The 27,098-nt window shown below is 39.3% G+C and overlaps 1 protein-coding gene across 3 annotated transcripts in view; it reads left to right on the top strand.

The window, feature by feature from the left end:
* Nucleotides 1-27,098, top strand: part of LOC126262734 (voltage-dependent calcium channel subunit alpha-2/delta-3-like) — a 374,776-nt gene that overhangs the window by 201,909 nt on the left and 145,769 nt on the right. For all 3 annotated transcript variants that reach the window (XM_049959539.1, XM_049959541.1, XM_049959538.1), the window contains exons 8-9: nucleotides 10,991-11,213; nucleotides 24,769-24,905. In XM_049959539.1, the coding sequence (XP_049815496.1) occupies nucleotides 10,991-11,213; nucleotides 24,769-24,905 (360 nt within the window). The remainder of the gene's footprint in view (nucleotides 1-10,990; nucleotides 11,214-24,768; nucleotides 24,906-27,098) is intronic.

Consider the following 27,098-nt stretch of genomic DNA (forward strand, 5'->3'; position numbering starts at 1 on the left):
CAGCATTCTGCTAGACTTTGCTAAATCATTTGATAGAGAAAGAGCAAGAGCTCGAAACTTAGTTTGAAAGCTGTATTCTATTATGTGTGTCTGTGCTCCATGCACTGGTCTGCTGTGAATCTCTAAGTTCTGGTATATTAATTCATTCTCCTTCATCTTTGGTGATACCTTATGAACAACATGCTTCCATACATTCTGATTTAGTTTCGTGCTTCATCCTTTGATCGCCAATCTTCTTAAAATCAGTCAGCACCTTTTCTATCCATCATACACTTGCTATCACCTTTACCTCTATGAAAATATAATCCTTTCCCATTGATGTGTGTTCTGTAATGCATTTTTCTCTAAGTCTTTAAATGACAGTCTTCAGTGTGATATAATGATTTCAGTGTATCTGGCGCTCATATAAGAGGTTCATATTATTTGTTACATCTTAAAATTATAGCATTATGCCTGTTTAACATTTGTAAATTTTTAGGTAATTTAATATTCAAAATGCATTTAAATTGTTTTTAGAAGTCTTCCATTTTTGCTGTTACGCAGTGTGCAACACTGTTTGAAAACTTAAATCTTAACTTTTTACTGTGTGTGTGTGTGTGTGTGTGTATGTGTGTGTGTGTGTGTGTGTGTGTGTGTGTGTGTGTGTGTAAAACAATAAACATGAAAACAAGTTCAATTAAAGATATATATAACTGTGCTACCACAAACTGTATGAAGCTAAGAGCTCAGCAGCACAGCAAAACTTCAAAGAAGTGCTGCTTATATGGCAATAAAACTGTACAACTGTTTACCATTTCATATTTCAAATATCAACTTGAAATATAAATTAAAAAAACAATAAAACTATTGAAACTTCCTGGCAGATTAAAACTGTGTGCCGGACCGAGACTCGAACTCGGGACCTTTGCCTTCCGTGGGAAAGTGCTCTGCCACCTGAGCTACCCAAGCATGACTCCACACCCCGTCCTCAGAGCTTTACTTCCGCCAGTACCTCGCCTCCTACCTTCCAAACTTTACAGAAGCTCTCCTGCGAACCTTGCAGAACTAGCACTCCTGAAAGAAAGGATATTGTGGAGACATGGCTTAGCCACAGCCTGGGGGATGTTTCCAGAATGAGATTTTCACTCTGCAGCGAAGTGTGTGCTGTTATGAAACTTCCTGGCAGATTAAAACTGTGAAGGTAGGAGGCGAGGAACTGGCAGAAATAAAGCTGTGAGGACGGGGCGTGAGTCGTGCTTGGGTAGCTCAAGTGGTAGAGCACTTGCCTGCGAAAGGCAAAGGTCCCGAGTTCGAGTCCCGGTCCGGCACACAGTTTTAATCTGCCAGGAAGTTTCATAACAGCGCACATTCCGCTGCAGAGTGAAAATCTCATTCTGGAAACATCCCCCAGGCTGTGGCTAAGCCATGTCTCCGCAGTATCCTTTCTTTCAGAAGTGCTAGTTCTGCTAGGTTCGCTGGAGAGCTTCTGTAAAGTTTGGAAGGTAGGAGGCGTGGTACTGGTGGAAATAAAGCTCTGAGGACGGGGCGTGAGTCGTGCTTGGGTAGCTCAGGTGGTAGAGCACTTGCCCACGAAAGGCAAAGTTCCCGAGTTCGAGTCTTGGTCCGGCACACAGTTTTAATCTACCAGGAAGTTTCATAACAATGCACACTCTGCTGCAGAGTGAATATCTCATTCTGGCAATAAAACTATTGCTTGTAGAAAGCTCTTCCTATTCAGTCAGAGAATACATACTAAATGCAAAAAATTGGAAATTGGCATACAGTGTAATAGTGAGGTGGGCAGTAACTTCAGGATGGGTTATAATAATAATAATAATAATAATAATAATAATAATAATAATAATATCATCTAACACAGCCACACATCGATCAAGACGCATCCAACACATGGCCAAGAAAAGGCAATATATACAGTGAGACAGAAGTATTTATGATTGCAATACAGGATCAAACAATAAACACCAGATATTACAGCAAGCATATTATTAAAGATCCCAATACCACAACAGATAAATGCAGACTTTGCAAACAACAAATAGAAATAGTAGATCACATCACAAGCGGATGTACAATAATTGCAATTACAGAATACCCCAGAAGACACGACAATGTAGCAAAAATAATACATCAACAACTTGCCATACAACACATTCCCACATATAAGTATGCACCACGAAATGTACTGGAGAATGATGAATACCTACTGGAACAGAACCAATATAACAGATAAAACACCACCACATAACAAACCCGACATTATACTCACCAATAAAAAGAAGAAATTAACACAACTAATCGAAATATCCATACCCAATACAACAAATATACAGAAGAAAACAGGAGAAAAAATTGAAAAATACATCCAACTGGCTGAGGAAGTCAAGGACATGTGGCATCAGGATAAAGTTGACATTGTACCAATTATACTATCAACTACAGGAGTCACACCACACAATATCCACCAGTACATCAACGCAATACAGCTACATCCAAACATATATATATATATATATATATATATATATATATATATATATATATATATATATATATATATATATATATATATATATATATATATATACAACTACAGAAATCTGTAATTATTGATACATGTTAAATTACCCGAAAGTTCCTAAATGCAATGTATTATATACCACACAGTTAAAAGGAAGTCACGCTTGATCAAGGTCCGCGTCACTTTCCATTTTTAACCAGACATAATGTCTGAGAAAGGAATATAATAATAATAATAATAATAATAATAATAATAATAATAATATTTATTCAACATCGAATAATCAAATACAATCCCTAGAAATAATACAGTTTCAGGACATCATACAGATTATTCTTCTGAATACGTCAGTTTATAAATTACAAAGTAAAGATTTGTTTGTATTAATAAATTTTACATTTTGATGGATTTTACATTTGGTAGTGTACAATCACAATATTACAAATATTGTTTTTATCAACATTATATTAGTTGTAGGTTACTGAAAACTATGAGCTTGACATACTTAATGAAGCACTTTTCATACAGATATAATACTCGTCTAGAGAATAAAAAGGGTTTTCAATTAGAATTTCTTCTTAGCTGATCTTTTAATTTGTTAGTAGGAAGGGTTGTGAGTCTTTTTGGTAGGACTTGAGCTACATTCAGCCCAGCATGAAGCGCATTTTTTTCATGAAGTGCATTTTTTTCATATAAAGCTGTTCTGTGGCTATTTACATGGTATCTGAACTTTTGCCTTGTATCGTACTGGTGCAGGTCACAGTTGAAATTTGGATTTATTGTTTTCACAAGCAATATAACTTTCAATATGTATACACCTATAATGGTAAGAACACCTGATTTTGGGAACAGATTCCGACATGATTCTTGAGGTTTGGCACCACAAATAATTCTGATAACTTTTTTCTGTAGTATTAATAATGTACTTAGGTTGGATGGAGTTGTTGCACCCCATATTTATACAGCATAGTTTAAGTTTTTAGTACACACATATCCTTACAATATTTGCTAATCATATTTATAGCAAACACATTCTTCGACAGCCTACATGCTAAGGAATCAATATGCATGTCCCATTTGAGGCTGTCCTGGATTGTAATTCCCAAGAACTTTGTCCATTTTTCCTTTTTTACAATGTCATTTCCTATGGATAATTTCATGCCAATTCTGTTTGTTTCCTTGTGTTAAATTTCATCATTGCAGTCTTTGAAGCACTTACATTTAGATGGATTTCATTAAAATACTTGACTATTTCATTAGCTACACTGTTGCACAGTACCTCCAGACTCTCATAGTCTTTGTGTTTACACACTATTGATGTGTCATCTGCATACAATATTTTTGTACAGTTAGGAGAACAATACTGTATATCATTAACATAAATCAAGAAAAGAAGGGGTCCCAAGACAGAACCTTGAGGCACTCCATATTTGATATCAGTAATTTTAGATTTGTAAGACCCACTGTTTGTTTTAAGCAAGACAAATTGTTTTCTACTGCTCATATACGATTTTATTAGCTCATAGCCAGTTCCTCTGATACCCAGGTTCCACAGCATGTCTAGTAATATGGTGATGTTGACACAATCAAAAGATTTTTATAGATCAAGGAACACTCCAGTTACATACTCCTTGTTCTCTATGGCCATTATTATTTTGTCTATTAATTGTGCTGCTGCTACTGATGTTGACTTTTTTTTCATAAAGCCATTCTGATTTTCAAATATTAAATTGTGTTGTCTCAGGAATGTCATTAGTCTAGTATAAATAACTTTCTCAACTACCTTAGAAAATGCAGGTAAGATTGAGATGGGGCAGTAGTTTTCACTTTTAGATTTATCACCTTTCTTGTAAATCGGGGTTACTTGTGCTATCTTTAGACTATCTGGGAAACAACCTGATGCAATTACATCATTCTTATGTATGATGTAATAGACATAAGATATGTATAGGTAAACTGTATAGTAGATATGAAAAGTGTAGCTATGTATGATGCTTTTGTATTTAAAAAGATATACCCATGATAATTAAATAGTGTATGTGATTATTACTTTAATATATAGAGGGAAACATTCCACGTGGGAAAAATATATCTAAAAACAAAGATGCTGGCATGTCGATAGACACACAAACAAACACAAACATACACACAAAATTCAAGCTTTCGCAACAAACTGTTGCCTCATCAGGAAAGAGGGAAGGAGAGGGAAAGACGAAAGGATGTGGGTTTTAAGGGAGAGGGTAAGGAGTCATTCCAATCCCGGGAGCAGAAAGACTTACCTCAGGGGGAAAAAAGGACGGGTATACACTCGTGCGCACACACACACACATATCCATCCACACATAAATTAGAACAGCATGCCACCCTCCACCTCAAAAAACTATCCAATCTCCTGGTTTCCCACCTCCGGAAAGGCAACTCACTCACCCTTCACAACCTTTCCAGCAAACCTCAACCTCCTCTCATTGCACACAAACCCAGTCTCTCCCATCTACTCAATCTCCCACTTCCAGCTCCACTCCCTCCAAAACCTCAAAATTCCAATCAACACAATCTGGAACCACAACACCCTAATTCAGTAGTTAACCTTTCCTCCAAACCTCTCTCCCAATCCGAAACCTCTGTCCTATCCAAAGGCCTCACCTTCAGCCCCACTCCCAGATTCAACCAAACAGCCCTCGTCAAAGATTTACTGTCCTACACTCATACTCTCTGCTGGAAATACCACTATGCCACGAAGAAAAATGATCCTAATCCTACTCCTAATGATCCAACTCCCCAAGACACCATCTAAATTAAACCCTGCCTGGAACAGTTCCGTCCTCCGTCGCAGCAGAACCCACCTCCTCTTCCTCAAAATCACCCTCTCCAAACCTTCCAGGAATTTCTGACTTCCAGCCTTGCATCTCAATCCTTCTTAAAAAACCTTAATCCTACTCCCAACATCACCACTGCTGAAGCCCAGGCTATACGTGATCTGAAGGCTGACCGGTCCATCGTCATTCTTCCGGCGGACAAGGGTTCCACGACCGTGGTACTTGATCGTCGGGAGTATTTGGCTGAGGGACTGCGTCAGCTTTCAGACAACACCACATACAAAGTTTGCCAAGGTAACCCCATTCCCGATGTCCAGGCGGAGCTTCAAGGAATCCTCAGAACCTTATGCCCCCTGCAAAACCTTTCACCTGACTCCATCAACCTCCTGACCCCACCGACACCCCGCACCCCTACCTTCTTCTTAAATCCACAAACCCAATCATCCCAGCCGCCCCATTGTAGCTGGTTACCAAGCCCCCACAGAACGTATCTCTGCCTACGTAGATCAACACCTTCAACCCATTACATGCAGTCTCCCATCCTTCATCAGAGACACCAACCACTTTTTCGAACGCCTGGAATCCTTACCCAATCTGTTACCCCCGGAAACCATCCTTGTAACCATTGATGCCACTTCCTTATACACAAATATTCCGCACGTCCAGGGCCTCGCTGCGATGGAGCATTTCCTTTCACACTGATCACCTGCCACCCTACCTAAAACCACTTTCCTCATCACCTTAGCCAGCTTCATCCTGACCCACAACTTCTTCACTTTTGAAGGCCAGACATACCAACAATTAAAGGGAACAACCATGGGTACCAGGATGGCCCCCTCGTACACCAACCTATTCATGGGTCGCTTAGAGGAAGCCTTCTTGGTTACCCAGGCCTGCCAACCCAAAGTTTGGTACAGATTTATTGATGACATCTTCATGATCTGGACTCACAGTGAAGAAGAACTTCAGAATTTCCTCTCCAACCTCAACTCCTCTGGTTCCATCAGATTCACCTGGTCCTACTACAAATCCCATGCCACTTTCCTTGACGTTGACCTCCACCTGTCCAATGGCCAGCTTCACACGTCCGTCCACATCAAACCCACCAACAAGCAACAGTACCTCCATTATGACAGCTGCCACCCATTCCGCATCAAACGATCCCTTCCCTACAGCCTAGGTCTTCGTGGCAAACGAATCTGCTCCAGTCCGGAATCCCTGAACCATTACACCCACAACCTGACAACAGCTTTCGCATCTCGCAACTACCCTCCCGACCTGGTACAGAAGCAAATAACCAGAGCCACTTCCTCATCCCCTCGAACCCAGAATCCCCCACAGAAGAATCACAAAAGTGCCCCACTTGTGACAGGATACTTTCCGGGACTGGGCCAGACTCTGAATGTGGCTCTCCAGCAGGGATACGACTTCCTCAAATCCTGCCCTGAAATAAGATCCATCCTTCATGAAATCCTCCCCACTCCACCAAGAGTGTCTTTCTGCCGTCCACCTAACCTTCGTAACCTGTTAGTTCATCCCTATGAAATCCCCAAACCACCTTCCCTACCCTCTGGCTCCTATCCTTGTAACCGCCCCCGGTGTAAAACCTGTCCCACGCACCCTCCCACCACCACCCACTCCAGTCCTGTAACCCGGAAGGTGTACACGATCAAAGGCAGAGCCACATGTGAAAGCACCCACGTGATTTACCAACTGACCTGCCTACACTGTGATGCATTCTATGTGGGAATGACCAGCAACAAACTGTCCATTCGCATGAATGGACACAGGCAGACAGTGTTTGTTGGTAATGAGGATCACCCTGTGGCTAAACATACCTTGGTGCATGGCCAGCACATCTTGGCACAGTGTTACACCGTCCGGGTTATCTGGATACTTCCCACCAACACCAACCCATCTGAACTCCGGAGATGGGAACTTGCTCTTCAATATATCCTCTCTTCCCGTTACCCACCAGGCCTCAATCTCCACTAATTTCAAGTTGCCGCCACTCATACCTCACCTGTCATTCAACATCATCTTTGCCTCTTCACTTCCGCCTCGACTGACATCTCTGCCCAAACTCTTTGTCTTTAAATATGTCTGCTTGTGAGATGTCTGCTTGTGTCTGTATATGTGTGGATGGATATGTGTGTGTGTGCGCGAGTGTATACCCGTCCTTTTTCCCCCTAAGGTAAGTCTTTCCGCTCGCGGGATTGGAATGACTCCTTACCCTCTCCCTTAAAACCCACATCCTTTTGTCTTTCCCTCTCCTTCCCTCTTTCCTGATGAGGCAACAGTTTGCTGTGAAAGCTTGAATTTTGTGTGTATGTTTGTGTTTGTTTGTGTGTCTATCGACCTGCCAGCGCTTTCGTTCGGTAAGTCGCATCATCTTTGTTTTTAGATATGATTATTACTTTACACACACACACACACACACACACACACACACACACAAAACCACACAACTTAACTTACACTAGCACAACTCCTACACTCATATGACCACTGTCTCTGGCCGCTGTGGCTGTACTGCGGACTACAGCTGCACCTGACAAAAGCAGATTCTGGTGTGGGAGGTATTGCAGGCTATGGGGGCAGGGTGGAGCTTCTATGTATAGCTGTTGGGGGGGTGGGGGTATGGAAGGGATTGGATAAGGAGAGGAGTGGAGAAGGGGAAAGAGGCTAGTGGTTGTGTTGGCAAAATAGAAGACTGTATAGTGCTGGAATGGGAGCAGGTGAGCAGGGAAGGGGATAGACAGATGAAGGCTCCAAGATTGGAGGGGGGGGGGGGGGGATTATGGGAGAGTTCCCTCATGCAAAATTTGGAAAAGCTGCTGATGCTAAGGAGGAGCGAGATAGTGCAGGCTGTGAAGCACTCATTGAATTGAAACACATACCGGTGAGCAGTATGTCCAGCAACTGGGCAGTCCAACTATATCTTGGCCACATTTTGGTGTGACCCTTTAGGTAGATAGACAGCTTGTTAGTTGTCATGCCGATGTAGATAGCAGAATAGTGATTGCATCTTAGTTTGTTGATCATGTACCTGCTTGACAGGTAGCCCTGCCTTTTATGGGATAGGAGATGCCTTTGAGAGGACTCGAGTAGGTGGTAGTGGGAGGCTATACGGGGCAGGTGTTGCATGTTGGTCTATAGCAGGGATGTGAGTCATGAATTGGGAGCAGGGGTGGAGTTGTGATGGACAAGGATATTATGAAGGTTTGATGGGTGGCAGAATACCACTTGGGAGGGTGGGAAGGATAGTGGGTAGTTTATTCCTTCTTTCAGACCATGACAAAGGTGGTTGAAACCATTGTGGAGAATGTGATTCAGTTGCGCCAGTCCTGAGTGGTACAGAGTCATGAGAGGAGTGCTCATTTGTGGCTGGATGGTGGGTATCTGGGAGATGGTAGATGACTGGAGAGATAAGGCATGGCGAGGTTGAGAGGGTAATTTCAGTCTGTGAATATTTTTTATAAAAATGTTGAGTGCAGAGTTTAAGCTTCCAGTCACTTTTAGCATGATACAAAGAGGGAGGAGGATAAAACACTTTAGTTAATGTCCATAATACATTCTTAAAATAGTTGTCAGCTTTCGATCAAGACAGTTTTAAAATTGAAAATTTTTGGCTTGGTAAAATTTATTAATTATCAGTTTCATATAGCAGTGTGGCTCAGTCGGTATGTATCAGGTAATATATCTGAAAGTAAAGTTCAATCCTCATTTGGTTCTAGGGTTTTTTCTGTCTGTCTGTTTTTCACTTCTGGTAATTATTTTTAATGTGATGAACAATGTCAAATTGCTCTGTGTTAGTCAGTTCAAAGGTTGGAGGAAAGTGAGGCCATAGCACATCCAATAGGACCATGCCTAATAAAGTGTACTGATGTTCAAACCAGCCTTACACTATTTTGAAGTAATTCTAAGGAGAGAAATAAAATATTGTCATATTCTGAAAATTTATTGCACGAGTCAGTTGTTTCAATTACTGCATAGCTACTTCCTTGTGCAGTGTTTTTAGCTGCTTACTTGTGCAGCCTTTTTTCTGAGCTATTTCAGTGATAGTCTAATTTTAAATAGGCGTAAAGTGTGTAGCACAAGTGTGCAACCAGCCTAATGGCCTGACAATAGGTAGAGTACAGCCTTTCTTTGCCACAGCACTAGGAGGGACCAGCTGACAAGCCCAGTGCCCCGGCTGTCTTTTACCTCCAGGAAAGTTCCTCGGAACTCAATTGAGTTCAGGCTGAGTGTACTGACAAGGGAACCTCCCCATCACACCCCCCTCAGATTTAGTTATAAGTTGGCACAGTGGATAGGCCTTGAAAAACTGAATACATATCAATTGAGAAAACAGGAAGAAGTTGTGTGGAACTGTGAAAAAATAAGCAAAATATACAAACTGGGTAGTTCAAGGGAAGATAGGCAACATCAAGGACACTGGGAACGCAGGAGTGCCGTGGTCTCGTGGTAACGTGAGCGGCTGCTGAACGAAAGGTCCTTGGTTCAAATCTTCCATCGAGTGAAAATTTTAATTTTTTATTTTCAGTTTATGTGACAAACTCTTATGTTTTCATCACTTTTTTGGGAGTGATTATCACATCCACAAGAAAACCTAAATCGGGCAAGGTAGAAGAATCTTTTTACCCATTTGCCAAGTGTACAAGTTAGGTGGTTCGACAACATATTCCTGTCACGTGACGCACATGCCGTTACCAGTGTCGTATAGAATATATCAGATGTGTTTTCCTGTGGAGGAATCGGTTGACCTATGACCTTGCGATCAAATGTTTTCGGTTCCCATTGGAGAGGCACGTCCTTTCGTCTACTAATCGCACGGTTTTGCGATGTGGTCGCAAAACACAGACACTAAACTTATTACAGTGAACAGAGACGTCAATGAACGAACGGACAGATAACAACTATGCAGAAATAAAGGAAGTAAAATACTCACTAGAGGGAAGACTTGAACGAAGGACCTCTCGTTCCGCAGCTGCTCACGCTACCACGGGACCACGGCGCTCACGAGTTCACATTGTCCATGATGATGCCTATGTGACCCATGGACTACTCAGTTTGTATATTTTGCTTATTTTTTCATAGTTCCACACAACTTCTTCCTGTTTTCTCAATTGATCTGTGTTCAGTTTATCAAGGACTATCCACTGTGCCAACTTATAACTAAATCTGAGAGGGGTGCGATGGGGAGGTTCCCTTGTGAGGTGTGTCCTGGATGGATTGGAACGAGGAGAATTCCCTGCCTCTATCTGTGATGAATTTGGAACCTCCAGGGCCAGAGTCAAGCGCTCAGTCCACTAGATTACCATGATCACAGTTTTACTTAGTGCTTGTTTTAATTTTCTTCTACATACTTTTTCCAAGAGTATACACAAGACATCATTTTATCCTGGTTTGGTTATTACTTACATAACACAGAGGAAACATTTAGATTTCTGTTTTGTCAGAATATACGGTAAAAGCACTCTTTAGAAACACTAAAAGCTGTGCTGACTTCCATATGTAATTACTTAATGCTGCCTATTCTATATGCCCAATGTGATCGATTTTCCAGTCATTGTTTTAATACCTACTGGAGAAATTTATATATTTCATGTTTGACTATTTTATTGTATTTATTATTGTTCATTTTCTTTTACAGTCTAGAAATGAACGTGACTGTGGAGGAAATGGTACAAGACTGACCTGTAATCAGGCTGTGATGCTGATTACAGATAGTGTAACAGGCAACATAACTGAGGTTTTTGAGATATATAACCGTTTAAATAATGGTAGTACAATTCCTGTCAGAGTCTTTACATTTCTAGTTGGTAGAGAAGTTACAAAAGTCATGGAAATTAAGTGGATGGCGTGTCTAAACAGAGGTAAGTATGTGCAGAAGGTCAATTACTACATCACCTTTTGCTAGTTACCTACTGTCATTGTTATAGTTCTCAGCTAAAAATTTTCAATTTGAGTATTGCCAAAATTGACATGTTAACAACTGAGGAAGCAGTGGCTCCAAGGTCTGGAGAGCTAACAGTCGCTAGGAGAACTGTGTTCTGAACCCGTGCCCTTCCGTACTGCATCAGAATGTACTGTAATATAGCAGCCAGTCAGCAACGTGAAGTCTTTCAGGCCTGATCACAGATGCTTTTTCTTTTCTTTTAATTTATTTTATTTTTGGGAGTGGGAGGGAGATGGGGTGGGGGTGGGGGCTGGGGGAGGGGCAGAATAGACATAGTCCTAATTTTATTACCTGTGGTGCTGTATTGCCTCTCAAGTGAATCTGGTTATTAACTTCCAGGACTTACAATTTTCTTTCAGTTATAAAGATTTGATGTGACCAGGTTTGAACTGCTGCCTTGTGAGAGCAAAACAGAATGGTCAAAGGATTTGCTTGGATCACAAAAGGGTTATCTCTGTGAGAGCATGATCTTTTAATGACAATAAATTATCTCTCACTAAGACCGGAAGGGACAGCTGACCTTTGCATCCTGCAACCAAAGTGTGAGGTGCTTAACATCTTATTCAGTTCTAGGTCCTCAAACATCCACTGATACTCCATGTTATCATAGACTTTGACTAATACTGGTGTTAGAGAAATCGGTCTGTAGTAGTCAGGCTCAGATTTGCTGCCTTTTTGGAAAAGTGGACTCACCTTGGGACCAGGAAAGAAGCTTTCCACAAGAGATAAATTTATTGAATACCTACAACTACATCTACATCCATACTCTGCAGTCCACCTTTTCTGTTCCACTCGCAAAGAGAACAAGGGAAAAATGACTGACTGTATGCCTCCATATGAGCCCTAATTTCTTTTATCTTATCTTCATGGTCCTTATGCACAGTATGTGTTGGAGCCAGCAGAATTGTTCTGCAGTCAGCTTTAAATGCTGGTTCTCTAAATTTTCTCAATAGTATTTCTGGAAAAGAATGTCACCTTCCCTCTGGAGATACCCATTTGAGTTCCTGAAGCATCTCCATAACACTTGTGTGTGTCCAGAATTACCATCCCACTTCTGAATTGCTTTGATGCTTTCCTTCAATCTGACCTGGTATGGATCCCAAGGGTGCTACAATATAATGTATTAGTTTCTTCGATAAGTTATTTGACACTTTGTAAATATAGTTACTATTTCAGTTTTTCATGCCTTTGGCAACTGTAGCAGCTTCCTCTTGACTACCTCCTTAATTTGACTAAATGAAGATCTGACAGGACTGTGTTTGAGATTTGTGTTATTAGGATAATCCTTTCATGTTACATTAAGTTTATTGATAATCATTTTGATCTTACAGCCTATAGCTTATTGATTTGTACTAGTATTTGGACTGTCTGATTCACCTTCAATAGTTTTAATGAATGACCATGCTCTTTTGCACTGCTTTTTTCAAGCCATTGTTAAATTGGTGTTGTGTATTTGCTTCCCCAAATGCAAATGTTTCCTGTGCTGCTTTTAACTAATTTTAAACTTTTCCTTAACTTCATTTCATTTTTTTTAACTTCATTCAGGAATTTTAGCAGCAAGAGCTTACATTTTTAGAATGTCAGAGAGCAATTCTGTTAAGCCAGGTATTAAGAATCACATATTGCTGTATTAACTACTCGTTCTCAGTTCTATTTGTTTGTTTTAAACTGTATCATGGATTGACATTTATGAAAATCATTGTAGATTACTTACCTAATTAGATTTTTTGAACACACTAGGCTTTATCTTCTTCTTTTTGTGTCACAACAAAACAGGATGAATTGCTGCTGCATCCTCTGTATGTGCTTCACTTGTTCTTGTTCCCAAATAAGGTAAATTGGTTGATGGGTAAAAAAAATTGGCTGGAATGAGATGGTCATTATCAAGAAGAGCATATTTTAGAGGGCACAATCCTGTTTCTTTGTTTGGAGGACTTAGGAAAAGGGCAGGATGTTTGAAAAATTGTGTATTCTTAAAAAGGCACTATTCTGAAAACACAAATAATTGGTTTTAGAAATAAAATATAGGCTGTTCATTCCTAAAATAGGTATTTACTGAACCATCCTTGAAGCTGACAAAGTAGGTTCATTCCTTCAGAAGGACCATCAGATGTAAAATTCAGCAAAATGTGTAAATTATACTGGCACATATGAAATTTTAAGTGAGCAAGTATTTAGTAACTTAATATTCTTTAAACAAGGAAAATGTGGTTGTTTCCTTGCTCAGTACATTGTTCCTTGTCCATCTACAGTGAAACCTTTGAATTATTGTTCTCTAACAGTGCCTCTTGCGAATAAGAATTTCCTGTGTCATGTTTTTAGACACATTCATTTCTCATTTTGTACCAGTGTACTTGCCCACAAGCAACACATGATTTATTCTGTTGAGGCTAAGGAGGTTCTGAGTTTTGCCTAGAGCTCTGAATGTAAATGTGATCAAATTCAAGCAAGGAAAGGGTATGCAAATAGTAAAGCAACCTTATGTTGAAAATGACTGTAGCTTTCATTATATGGTTTTTATGCATGCATAGCCACCAGTACACTTGAACTACACTCCTAGAAATGGAAAAAAGAACACATTGACACCGGTGTGTCAGACCCACCATACTTGCTCCGGACACTGCGAGAGGGCTGTACAAGCAATGATCACACGCACGGCACAGCGGACACACCAGGACCCGCGGTGTTGGCCGTCGAATGGCGCTAGATGCGCAGCATTTGTGCACCGCCGCCGTCAGTGTCAGCCAGTTTGCCGTGGCGTACGGAGCTCCATCGCAGTCTTTAACACTGGTAGCATGCCGCGACAGCGTGGACGTGAACCGTATGTGCAGTTGACGGACTTTGAGCGAGGGCGTATAGTGGGCATGCGGGAGGCCGGGTGGACGTACTGCCGAATTGCTCAACACGTGGGGCGTGAGGTCTCCACAGTACATCGATGTTGTCGCCAGTGGTCGGCGGAAGGTGCACGTGCCCGTCGACCTGGGACCGGACCGCAGCGACGCACGGATGCATGCCAAGACCGTAGGATCCTACGCAGTGCCGTAGGGGACCGCACCACCACTTCCCAGCAAATTAGGGACACTGTTGCTCCTGGGGTATCGGCGAGGACCATTCGCAACCGTCTCCATGAAGCTGGGCTACGGTCCCGCACACCGTTGGGCCGTCTTCCGCTCACGCCCCAACATCGTGCAGCCCGCCTCCAGTGGTGTCGCGACAGGCGTGAATGGAGGGACGAATGGAGACGTGTCGTCTTCAGCGATGAGAGTCGTTTCTGCCTTGGTGCCAATGATGGTCGTATGCGTGTTTGGCGCCGTGCAGGTGAGCGCCACAATCAGGACTGCATACGACCGAGGCACACAGGGCCAACACCCGGCATCATGGTGTGGGGAGCGATCTCCTACACTGGCCGTACACCACTGGTGATCGTCAAGGGGACACTGAATAGTGCACGGTACATCCAAACCGTCATCGAACCCATCGTTCTACCATTCCTAGACCGGCAAGGGAACTTGCTGTTCCAACAGGACAATGCACGTCCGCATGTATCTCGTGCCACCCAACGTGCTCTAGAAGGTGTAAGTCAACTACCCTGGCCAGCAAGATCTCCGGATCTGTCCCCCATTGAGCATGTTTGGGACTGGATGAAGCGTCGTCTCACGCGGTCTGCACGTCCAGCACGAACGCTGGTCCAACTGAGGTGCCAGGTGGAAATGGCATGGCAAGCCGTTCCACAGGACTACATCCAGCATCTCTACGATCGTCTCTATGGGAGAATAGCAGCCTGCATTGCTGCGAAAGGTGGATATACACTGTACTAGTGCCGACATTGTGCATGCTCTGTTGCCTGTGTCTATGTGCCTGTGGTTCTGTCAGTGTGATCATGTGATGTATCTGACCCCAGGAATGTGTCAATAAAGTTTCCCCTTCCTGGGACAATGAATTCACGGTGTTCTTATTTCAATTTCCAGGAGTGTATTTATGCATGCATGCGCACGCACGCGCACATACACGCGCGCGCGCACGCACACACACACACACACACACACACACACACACACACACACACACACACACACACACACACAGCTTTTTACAATGTTTGTCAAAGTTGAGTTAAAGAAAAGTAAAGTAAAGTGAAGTTGCATTGCATTGCATTAAAAGATGATCTGCATTTCAGTTAAAAATGAATGTAACAACAATATATTCTAAATTCTTTTTAGGTATAGCAATGTGACAGAGAACAGCCCATATTCACCACATTTTATAGTAAATGATTTGTAGTATTGTATCTGTTTGGGCAGTCATTGCTTGTCTCTTCTTTACAACAGTTGTATAATAGGGATGGCAGCGAGCCAAGGTGATGTATGTGTTTAGTGTAGCAACCATTGTTCAACATGATGGGAATTACTGTGATCTTAAATCTTCTGTAGGATAGATATTTCTCATACCAGAGCTTTGTACCTTAGTAGCCAGTCAGTTGTGATAAAATCTCTGCCTTTGTATTTGGATGACTCGTCCCATTCTGCACCATATTTCTCTCTAGTTAATAGCATGATAATGTTTTAAAGATTAACAGCTGATAGTCCTACATGTTCCTTTTCTCCATTGTGACTCGCAGTTAGGCAAACTTGCCTGTTGTTTCATTTTTAGGAAAGCTTTAAGGAGCTTTTATCCAGCGCATTGAAATGTCCTAATACCTTATTGTTAACTTTAGTACCAGGTTCAAAACACCATATGCCACTTGATGATTGCTTTGCCCACTACAGAGTTGTCTCAGTAATTCAGATGCCAATCTGGAATAAGAGAGGATAACAATCAGAAGTTTCTCGATATGTAGAAGCAATTGCTGTACAACCATAAGCTCAACTGTCATAATTATTATTTCCTTAGTCAGCAATAATCCTCACCCCTGCGACAGAAGTCATTTCCAGTAATCACAATCTTCAAATAGTCAATATGGTTGAGCTGTAATGAATATTATAAGTATTTAATGCATCCTACTAAAATTAATCAATGTTTAAAGGTATTTTCCCCAAACAAGGGGTGCCAAGTGTAAAGAATATTAGGCTTGGTGGTAAAATGTAGTCTCACAGTAAATATGGATTCGATCCCCATAAGCTACACAGTGGATTACAGTAAATGAAACTTCTCAGCTTAAAGTCGTGCAGGGATTAACAAGCATGATGGATTTTAGCAAGAAATGTTTGCGATCATGTTCCCTAGCACAACTGGAGGCAACTTGCTTACCTCATGTCTTCTAATAATGTCCCATAGCCATTGACCGGCTTGGTTTCTTCTCCATTGGTCACAAGCTCTAATGCTTGTGCCATAAACAGTGGATAATAGTGTGAGAAGTGGATAGGTTTAAATGGTAAGCATAATAAGAATTTTGTTTTATTTCATTAATTGCAAAATTAGTAAACTGATATCTGGAGGCAGTCTATTGTTAATGTTCATTACAAGATTCCTGTTCATTAATGATTAGGCTTGTGCCATAAACAGTGGATAATAGTGTGAGAAGTGGATAGGTTTAAATGGTAAGCATAATAAGAATTTTGTTTTATTTCATTAATTGCAAAATTAGTAAACTGATATCTGGAGGCAGTCTATTGTTAATGTTCATTACAAGATTCCTGTTCATTAATGATTAGTTACTCAAGCACTGCAAAAGTCACAGAAATGCTTCACATGATTTTAGAATCAACACGAGATTGCATGAGTGTTTTCCAAGGCAATTTCAACAATAAATTCTCTCTTTTTGTGTGTTATCACCTCGAAAACTAATCATAGGCTATCCTCAATCAACACGACATTGTACAAGTGCGTCGTCTAGGGAATTTCTCAGCAATTTTTTTTCAAACAGATCTTTGACCAGTGGTGATCTATCTTAGCAGTCTAGCACCTGCCCTCTCAGGACGCACTTGTGATTGGTCCATTCTTTCATCATTAAGCCTTGACAATAACTAAAATTTGTAATTAACATTTCCTGATGAATTTAGTGATATTGAAATTAGTGTTAACAAGTTCTCAGTGCAAGTAATATTGTCAGCACAGTGGTCTGTTAATATTTAAACAGTAAGTGTGAATAACAGGAGATTCACTTCTTGGCACCCAGCATGGTAAGTTAATCCCCTCTGTCTCTGTCTGCTCCAGTATGATACAGCTCTTGCTCTCCCAACTGTTCTAATGCCATGTGACCATCTGGCACATCTTTTGATGAGTCTGCCTTGTTATCCTACCTAAATGCTAGCCTAGTGTAACTAAATGTTCCTGTACTGTGCATTAAAACATAACAACAAAATGTAATGAAGGAGGGCAGTGATGAGGCATAAATGCCACATATCCCCCAATGTGAATGTTTTGTAAGATTATCTGGTTTTGAAAAAATTAGAAAATTTAAAAAATTAGAAGGAACTCCAAACCTACTGGGACCTTAACGGAACTGTTACATAAAATTTTCTTATTATTTTGTCTTTTCAATATTCCAAAGTTCCTTTAATTTCCAACGTGCTTGTCACTACTGTTGGAATACAATATTGTCTGTATAATTATTCATATAAAAAATCTGGCTCATCCAAATTTCTACAATTTACAAAATTGTTTAATAATACATTTCAATAATAAATTTATTGGGCTTGTTAGCACATCATTCTTCCTGTTTATTCATTTATTTATTTAGTCCTTCAAATCCTACATGTATAGAATATACACAAGGATACTGGACATAGTTAGATCTTTACAAGATAAAATACAGTTTGTATTGCATTCCTAAGTACTAGATATTGAAGTAATTTAGCAAAGAATCATGTATACAACATGCATTAGAGACATCATACAAAGTAGAATATTCATAATGCATCTTTATTTTTGTTGTTTGGCTTCTAGGTATTCTGTCAGACTGTAAAAGCAATGATCAATTAAATATGCCTTTAGTTCAGCCTTAAAACTACTGAGTTTACTTACTAATTTGATATGGTTAGGCAGATTATTGTAAATTTTTATCCCAGTATGTACAGTGCCCTTTTGGCACAGTGATGATCTCACCTGTTTCATATGGTTAGATTTTTGCCTTATATTGTATGCATGTATATCTTCATTTTTTAATAAGATATCTGGGTGTCTATCAATATATTGTTTGATGAAAGTTGATGTTTCATAGATAAAAATGCAAGGAAGAGGAAGAACTGACAGTTTTTTGAATATGGGTCTGCATGATTTTGTATTGTTTTCCCCTTCAATAATTCTCAATATTCTCTTTTGCATCTTGAAAAGTTTAATATTTGTTGTTGCATTGCCCCAGATTATGCCATATTTAATTACAGAATGCACGTAGGAGTAGTATACATTTAACTGGCTGGTTTTGCTGCAACAAGTTTTTAAGATGCTTACCATGTAGCAGGTTTTGCTTAGTTTTCTTTGCAAATTTTCAGTGTGTGCCTCCCATTTTGTGTTGTTCTGGAGCCAGAGTCCCAGAAATTTTGTGCTGTCAACACCTTCAAGAACTCTGTCTCTTAGTTCTATTTGTATGTTTGGTGGTGTCTTCCTTTTAGATTATAGAAGTTCAGTGCTACTGTCTTTTTTTTGTTTATAATTAGCTTGTTATAGCTGAACCATTGTTCTACACTGTTCATTGTTTGGATAGCGGAGGCTTTTAGTTTTTCTTCTGTTTTACCACTAATAAGGAAGCCTGTATCATCTGCAAATTGGAGGGTAGTTTGCCAATACTTGTTGTACATAAGATCATTGACATAGAGGAGAAACAGAATGGGTCCTAATACTGATCCTTGAGGGAAGCCATATTTCACATTTTCGTATCCTGATTTTGTTATGGTCAGTATATTGCACTTCAACCACCTGTTTGCGACCACATCGGTATGTCTTTATATTACACTTCAACCACCAGTTTGCGACCACATAGGTATCTCCTGAGCCACTAATTGGATATACCTCTAATTCCTAATTGGTCAATCTTGTGCAGTAGGACATTATGGTCAATGACATCAAAAGCTTTGGATGAATCAAGACAACTCACTTGCATCCAGTTTAGTATAGATTTCATTAAGAAATTCAAATATTGCACTTTCAGTTGAATAGCCTTTCCCGAAACCATGCTGTGAGGGAGAGAGAATTTTTATTTTTATTTAGGTAATCAGACAATCTCTTATAAAAAAAAAATTCTAAAATTTTTGAAAATATAGGCAGTAGGGCTATTGGTCTATAATTTGAAACACATTCTGGATTTCCTTTTTTGAGCAGTGGTTTCAGTATTGCTGTTTTTAAGCATGAAAGGAAGGTTCCTGATGCCAGGGAGCTGTTGCACAAGTATGTCAAGGGTTCAGCTAAGGCAAGACAGCATTTTTTAATAATTGCATTGGTATTCCATCAATTCCACGTGAGTACCCTGTTTTCAAGCTTTTTATAATTGATAAAATTTCTTCAGTATTTGTGGGTGAAAGGAACAATGATGTAGACACGTTTCTCACACTATTGGATGATCGAGGTGATATTTTGTTGTGTTCTTCCAGTCCACTCACCAACTGTTCACTTATGTTTGCAAAATATTTGTTGAAGCTTTCTGCAATTTTTGTTGGGCAAGAAACCATTTGTCCTTCACAACATAAGTTTATATTTTTATATTGTTTAGTTTCACTTGTTGTTTGATTTTTTTATAACTTCCCATATAGCTTTAGATTTTTTTTTTTTTGAATTTTCAATGTATTTATCATTTGCCACTGATTTAGCGTTCCGTACAACATTTTCGAGGATCCTCTTGTAATTCTTCAGGTACAAATGAAATTCAAGAGGCATGTTCTGTGTCTTTGCTATATCGTGTAATCTTATTTTCTCTGCACAAGAGATTCTAATACCTGTTGTAATCCATTTGTTCTTTTGAAGTTATATTGACATTTTCCTTTTTTCAATGGAAATGCAGCTTCAATGTATGAAATGAAGATTTCCACGAATTTTTCAAACATTTTGTTGGTATTTTCACAAGTATACACTTCTTACCAGGTTTCTTCACTTAGTCTCTGTATAAAAATGTTTATTTGTTTGTTATTGAATTTTCTTGTTTCTTTTACAAGTTCCTCTTTCTCATTTGTTTCACTTGGGGCATGTAAAGCAATAAATTGTGCATAGTGATCACTGAAGCCAGTATTAAGATTTCTGCCACAGAAATTGTGCTTTACATTTGTGTTTATTAATATCTGATCAATTGTTGAGTTAGTTGTTGGTGTAACTCTTGTAGGAGAATCTATGGCGGCTTTTATGTTATATGTTTCCAGTAGGGCCATTAATCTTTGCTGGTCTTTTGAGATTTCTTGAAAATCAATATTAAAATCTCCACATATGATCACTGTTTTTTTTTTTGAAGTTTTTTTGTAGTATTTAAAGCTGCTGCTAGTTGATGACAGAAATCATTTAAGTTCCCATCAGGGCTCCTATACACACAAATAATTATTAATTTTAATGCAGAGAGTTCAACTGTGGATACTTCAAAAACTTTCTCTTCAGCTAACTGTTCAATGGGTTTTATGATACAATAATCAATACCAGTTTTAACAAATATACATGACCCTCCATGACTGGATTTAATTCTAGAGAATGATGATGAAAGATTGAAGTCTGCAAGTTTTGTGACTGACGTTGCATCTTTAGGCAGCCATTGTTCACTTATACACATTACATAAGCGTTTTTTAGCTCATCAGTACGTAAAATTTCAAGTTCACTTAATTTGTTTAGCAATGATTGGACATTTTGATGAATCAGCATGAAATTAAAAGATTTGTTAGACTTTGGCATATTGTCCGACTTTGGCATATTTAATTGATCACTTACCTGTATCTTGTCAATAAAAAATCATTCAGGTGTGCTGGAAGTACTGCTTTTCTTTTCCTGACTGCAGTTATTCTTCCATTGTCATCTGTGGCAGAATTTGCTTCTGTGTGTGGCTCCCCTGTTAGATGTTCAGCTGGTCTGGTTGTTGATTCTGCTGCTGGTCCTACTGTTGATAATATTGCTGGTGGTGTTAGAGCTGGGTCTGCAATTGGTGGAGCTGTTACTGCATTCATTGTTGTTGCTGTGCCTGAATATTGGAGCCACCTTGTATCTTCTTTTGTTGTTGTTGTTGATGTTGAGGGGGGGGGGGGGGGGCAATCCAGGATGATTTTGCTTTTGAGTGTTTGATGCCTCTTGTTGATAATTTCTTTAATTTTTCTGATGAACAGTTTTTTCCCCATGTTGTTAACGTGCAATCCATGTAATGTGTGGAATCTGCACCCAATATTGTTAACATTTATGAGTTCTACATTTCTGAAATGTATGCAAAGTAAATGAAATTTGTTGGTTGGCACTGATTATTTCTTTATTTACACATGACCAAGATGGTAAGTCATGCCAGTGTGGGATGTTCAGCACTAAAACATTTGTGTGTGTCAGCTGTCCTAAGCACCTTTGTAGTTCTTGTTTTGCTTTGTGAGTTTCGTTTTTGTACACGTCATTTGACCCACCAAATAGCACAACAAAATCTTCAGAGGATAAGTCAGCAACGTCTGTGGATCGTACATGCTTGCAAACTTCTGACATAGAAGCACCAGGGTTTATGTAAGCGATTGTTTGTACACTAGACTGACCGTTCAGAAGGCAAGCAAATCCATGACCATGACAGTCTGCCATCACAACGACTTTTCTTTGTTAAGGTTTCTCTGCATGTTTAGAAGGGCTGCCAGTGTCATATCCAAAGAATTTAATATTGGCGCTGGACAAACACTTGATATTTAAGTCACGCAAGTGTTCAGGTCTTTCAGACTGATTTTCTTTCATAACAGTAATTGAGTTGTTAGGCATTCTTTTGGATGTATCACTTCACGTATTTTTAGTCTCCTATTCAGCTCGGAAATTAGTTTTGTCACATGCACAATGTTTCTTATCTTGCACAGTTGATTGCACACTGAAACTGCTTGTAAACATGATATTAGGTACATATAATGAGCTTCATTGAGAATGTGGCACTTCGTTTTTCACTTTGCCTGGAATTTCAAGGTTATTGTGAGGCAAGTTCGCTGTCGGTTCACTCTTTCCAGATGTAAGTTTTTTTAGTTCGCTAATCAGAATATTAATGGTTAGTTGCAGACTACTTACACAATCATTTAACTTTCTGATTTCATCACTACAATTCATGCACACACTGTTTTTATCTGTATAATTTTCACTTTTTTTCGCATGAACACTATGTATATCAACACTAGCTGCAATGTTTATTTGTTGTCTGTGGCTAACTGTGGAATTACCTGCTGATCTACCAGTTGCTGGTGGTGTTCTGCTGTTGTTCGCACCCTCTCACTATTCCCCTCATACATTTTGATGCATGCAACATACATTAAATAATGCAAACATTAGACACTTACAATATTGCAATCTTCCTGAAAAATCAAAATTACAAAATTGTGAATTACGTGAATGGATAGTAATCTAAACACAATTAATTGAGTATTAATTATAAAATATTCATCTTCATCTCATACACAACTAGCTATGTGTCATTCATCTACCACTCCATTAAGCGCTGCGGCAATGACTTTGCTGCATCAGCTGGTGGCTGTTAATTTGACACCACACACAACATTAACTGTGTCGAGAACAGCTATTATGTGCACAGCTGATTTAACAGTCCATATGCTGCACCTCACTTGACAGCGATGCATCATTCACCTACTATTCTGTCAAGTGCTGCGGCAACCCAACAAAAAACCTGCTTGTTTGGGAGTCTTCAGTCAAGTGCCCCAAGTATTGGAGGGTCAGTGGTGGCCTTCTGCTGTCAGTCTTTAAACTGAATAACCTGTACAGAACAAAGTAGGCACTTCAGTCAAATCCTAACTGTCTGAAGGAAAGCCTCACTGCGTGCAAGTGTTACTTGAGTGGAGTGCTTTTTGTCCTGAGAGTCTTGTGCTGAAACACTACAAGAAGCTACTATGAAATATCAAATATTAAGTCCTTCTCTAAAATAAAAATTCCTCGGCAAAACTATTTACACCATAGGAACAAGGAAAACATAATTATCAACTGACTAAGAATAATTTAGGAAACATAGCCTGTGGAGTAATTTCATTGTTTGCCATGCAGTTGTGGTCCATAAGTAAATTGCAGAAAGTATAAAAGCATGTATTTACTCAAGGACTGATGTCAGGGCAAGTGATGATTCTCCACTTTTCCAATTTCACGGGACTGTATAACCAAATAGGGCACCAGGATATTGCTAACACAATACAGCAGGCTGCTTCCCGATATAGGTGGCTGAATCTTCATAACACAGTTGGAAGACAGCCTACTATTTGTTCACTCTTCTAAAAGGTGCTGTCACACTGCACTGGATTGCATTGCATTGCTGCACTGCACTGCACTGCACTGCATTGCTGAAAGCTGCCCTGTGGAAGGTCTTCCATATCCTCTCATCCTTGTCTATTTAGTGGAGCATATTTCACCACCTGAACTTGCATTTTTGATAACCACTACTCTAATTATTGGGACCTGCAAATGGCTATTATGGTCTCCTCCCCACTTTTATTACGTGTATATGTACTCAGATAAAGGGAACACAGCAAGTAGTTGATACCAAAGGACAAACTTTGACTGTGTGACTGTTTGCCTGCATCATTCATCCACATGAAATTTCTCTGAAAAAATAATTTTTGTTTCAGTAGAAAGGAAACTTCGTGACAGATTAAAACAGTATGATGGTTTGGGACCTGAACCCGGATACTTGTTGTTCACGGGGAATACTCTTACTGACTCTCAATTTATCCATACATGACTCACAATCTTCCTTGATAGCTCCTATACTGCCAGTACCTTTCTTCCACTTTCAGACCAAGCAGGAGCTCTCCTGCATACCTTGCTGGGATAGTACTTCTAGAAGAAAGCATACCATGGAGAAAGGTTTAGTCATAATCAGTAAGTTGTTTTCAAGTTTGAACCCTGGTCTTGCATACAGTATTAATCTTCCAGAAAGTTTTAAAATGGCCTGCAGTCTGCTGTGTAGTTGGAAATTCATTCTGGAAGTATAAATGACTGGTAATGTTTACATTAAAATAATTAAATTTCAGTAACCATTTGCAATAGACTAATTCCTCATATTAAAGATCTGCAGTTGTTCAGAATAGACTACCCTTTATGTTTTGCATTTCTATTGCTGTGATGTATTGAAGGTTGAAAGTTGTTTTCATTCCTGTAATTGTGTGTTATGGGAAACCAGAAATTAATAATATTAATGGTTACAACTTACAGGCTATGCCGTAGACATGTGACTACATTAATTAGGCCTATATGAATATGAATGCACAATGATATCTTATGAGACACCACATGCTAATTTAATAAGATGTTTTTTGTCTGCTGGAAAAATTATTTTTGAATTTAGTTTTCATTTTGTTTTTAAATTTTATTTGTTGTTGAAATCTTGCAAATTTTCAATCAGGTGTATTCAAACACATTCAGAGTCTCAATGAAGTGCGAGAGACGGTGTTTCAGTACATCCCAATAGTTGCACAACCATTAGTCTTGCAAGGCGAGGTACATCCTGTTGTGTGGACCCATGCAGATGCTGATGTTGAGGTTAGTCAGATGATTCAAGTAACCTGAACTACAGAGTAGCATTTACTTGTATTTACATAACTGATTTGTTTCTAAATTTACTGTTGTGTAGTCTTGTAAAAAAGGACAATTTTTGTAACTGTAACTGTGTTTCTAGCTTTGGGCCATATGCAACACACACAAAAAATAAGAATATAAAAACTTGAGACTGTACTTTCCTGAGAGTATGTAATGAGCAGCAAGAAAGTTAAAATTGTGTATGTGCTACAGAAAGGAAAAGTTTCCCCCAACCATGGATTACAGCAGAGACAACATGTATGAAGGGAGTCAGAAGGAATGTTATGAAAAGAGATGGGTGCACCAGAAAACTGAACGTTTAATATTCTTAGGGAGAACTTTTGGAAAATGGGAAATTGTTGTAAGAAATAAAAAATTCAGGTTATGAGACAGTGGACACTGCTTTCGTACTAATTTGTAGTAAGAATATTTTTCTTGTTTAGATTTACAGTTTGTTTAAAATAGTCAATTTGCTGATTCACATAAATCATAATGCACAGTAATCTGATGTTTTAAAGACATCATATATGTTGTCATCTCATGTTATGTTCATGAGGTTACTCATTCATTACAGTACTTAGAGGACACAGTGGGGCTGAATGAATATGTTAGTTCTTTTCCTTTTGTTTCATAAATCTAGAAGTTTACTTTGTCTGTACTTCTTCAGTATTGTGACTCTTTATCTTCTGATTTACAGTTTCATAATACACATGGCAGTCTCTGAACATGATTACAAAAAGAATTTCCTTACTTTTTCTGGAATGACTGATCACTGGAAAGTTCAGTTGATTAGAATTGATAAAGGCAATTACTTACTTGCAGATTAATGAAGAGTGGCAGATAGAAATTTAACAGATCAGAAAAAAATATGTTTCAAACAGTGGTATTGCTATTTTTCTAGTATAATTACACATTCCCATAACATTTCAGTGATGGAGTATAGTTGAATCAAGTTAATTATTTCTGAGGGAATTAAATTAAGAGGTGAGACACTGGAAATAGTAAGCAAGTTTTGCTATTTGGGTACTAAAATAACTAACGATGGTATAAGTAAAGGTACATTAAAATGTAGATAACAATGACAAGTAAAGCCATCCTGATAAAGAGGAACATAATATCAGTAAATATAAATTTAAGTGTAGCAAGTCCGTTTTTAAAGTATTTTGCTAGAGTATAGCCTTATAGGGTAGCAAAATGTGGATGACAAACAATACAGGCACGCAGAGAATAGAAGTTTTAGAAGTGTAGTATTACAGAAGAATACTGAGGATAGATGAGTAGATGGAATAACTAGTGAAGAGGTGAATCAAAGTGGGAAGAAAAAAATTTTATGGCATAATATGACTAAAATAAGAAGGATTTGATATGATAAACACTGAAACATTAAGGAATAGTTAACTTTGTAATGGGGAGAAGTGTGGGGGAGGTGGGTAAAATACGTAGATGTGTAGAGCAAGGCCTCGGTGCAGTAAACAGATTCATGTAGATGTAGGATGCAGCAGTTATCAAGATACAGAGAGACCTGCAAAAAGCAGGCTATTGGGGAAAGCTGCATCAACCCAGTTTTTGGATTGATGACTAAAATTATATAATGGGAATAATAACCTTACAGTAATACTGAATGTTTAAAACATAAAAACCTCAATTATAAGTTCCACAAAAAACCACTAAATGTGTTAATACAACTTCAGAATAAGTTTAGTTAACTGTGTGTCAACTTTAGCTATGCTAGACCATGTATAAACAGCAGCTTTGTGTCAGGTGGAATGGGTGAGAGGAAAAAGAGGCGGAGAGGGAGGGGTGGAATGTAGGGTGTCTGATGGCTGGCAAAGGAGCAGTGTAGGAATAAGGCAGTGTCACAGATAGGAAACTTCATGCATGGCTCATAATGAAGTGGAGGATTGAGTTTGGAAGAAGTGAAGCGAGGTAGAACAGAGGAAAATGGATACCACAAGAAAGAAAAATGAGAGTGTAGATTAATGGAACAATGTAAGGCAAAAGGGAATAGAGAGTAGCAGAGATAGAGGCAGGAAGACTGTGGGATTGACAGATACGTTGTAAGAACATTTTCTGTCTTATGTAATTCAGAGAAGCTTGTACATGGGGTGGGGGTGGAGATGGAGATGGGGGCAGGATGTTGATGCTTGAGTCATGAAA

The sequence above is a fragment of the Schistocerca nitens genome, chromosome 6 (assembly GCF_023898315.1).
Source record: "Schistocerca nitens isolate TAMUIC-IGC-003100 chromosome 6, iqSchNite1.1, whole genome shotgun sequence".
NCBI lineage: Eukaryota > Metazoa > Arthropoda > Insecta > Orthoptera > Acrididae > Schistocerca > Schistocerca nitens.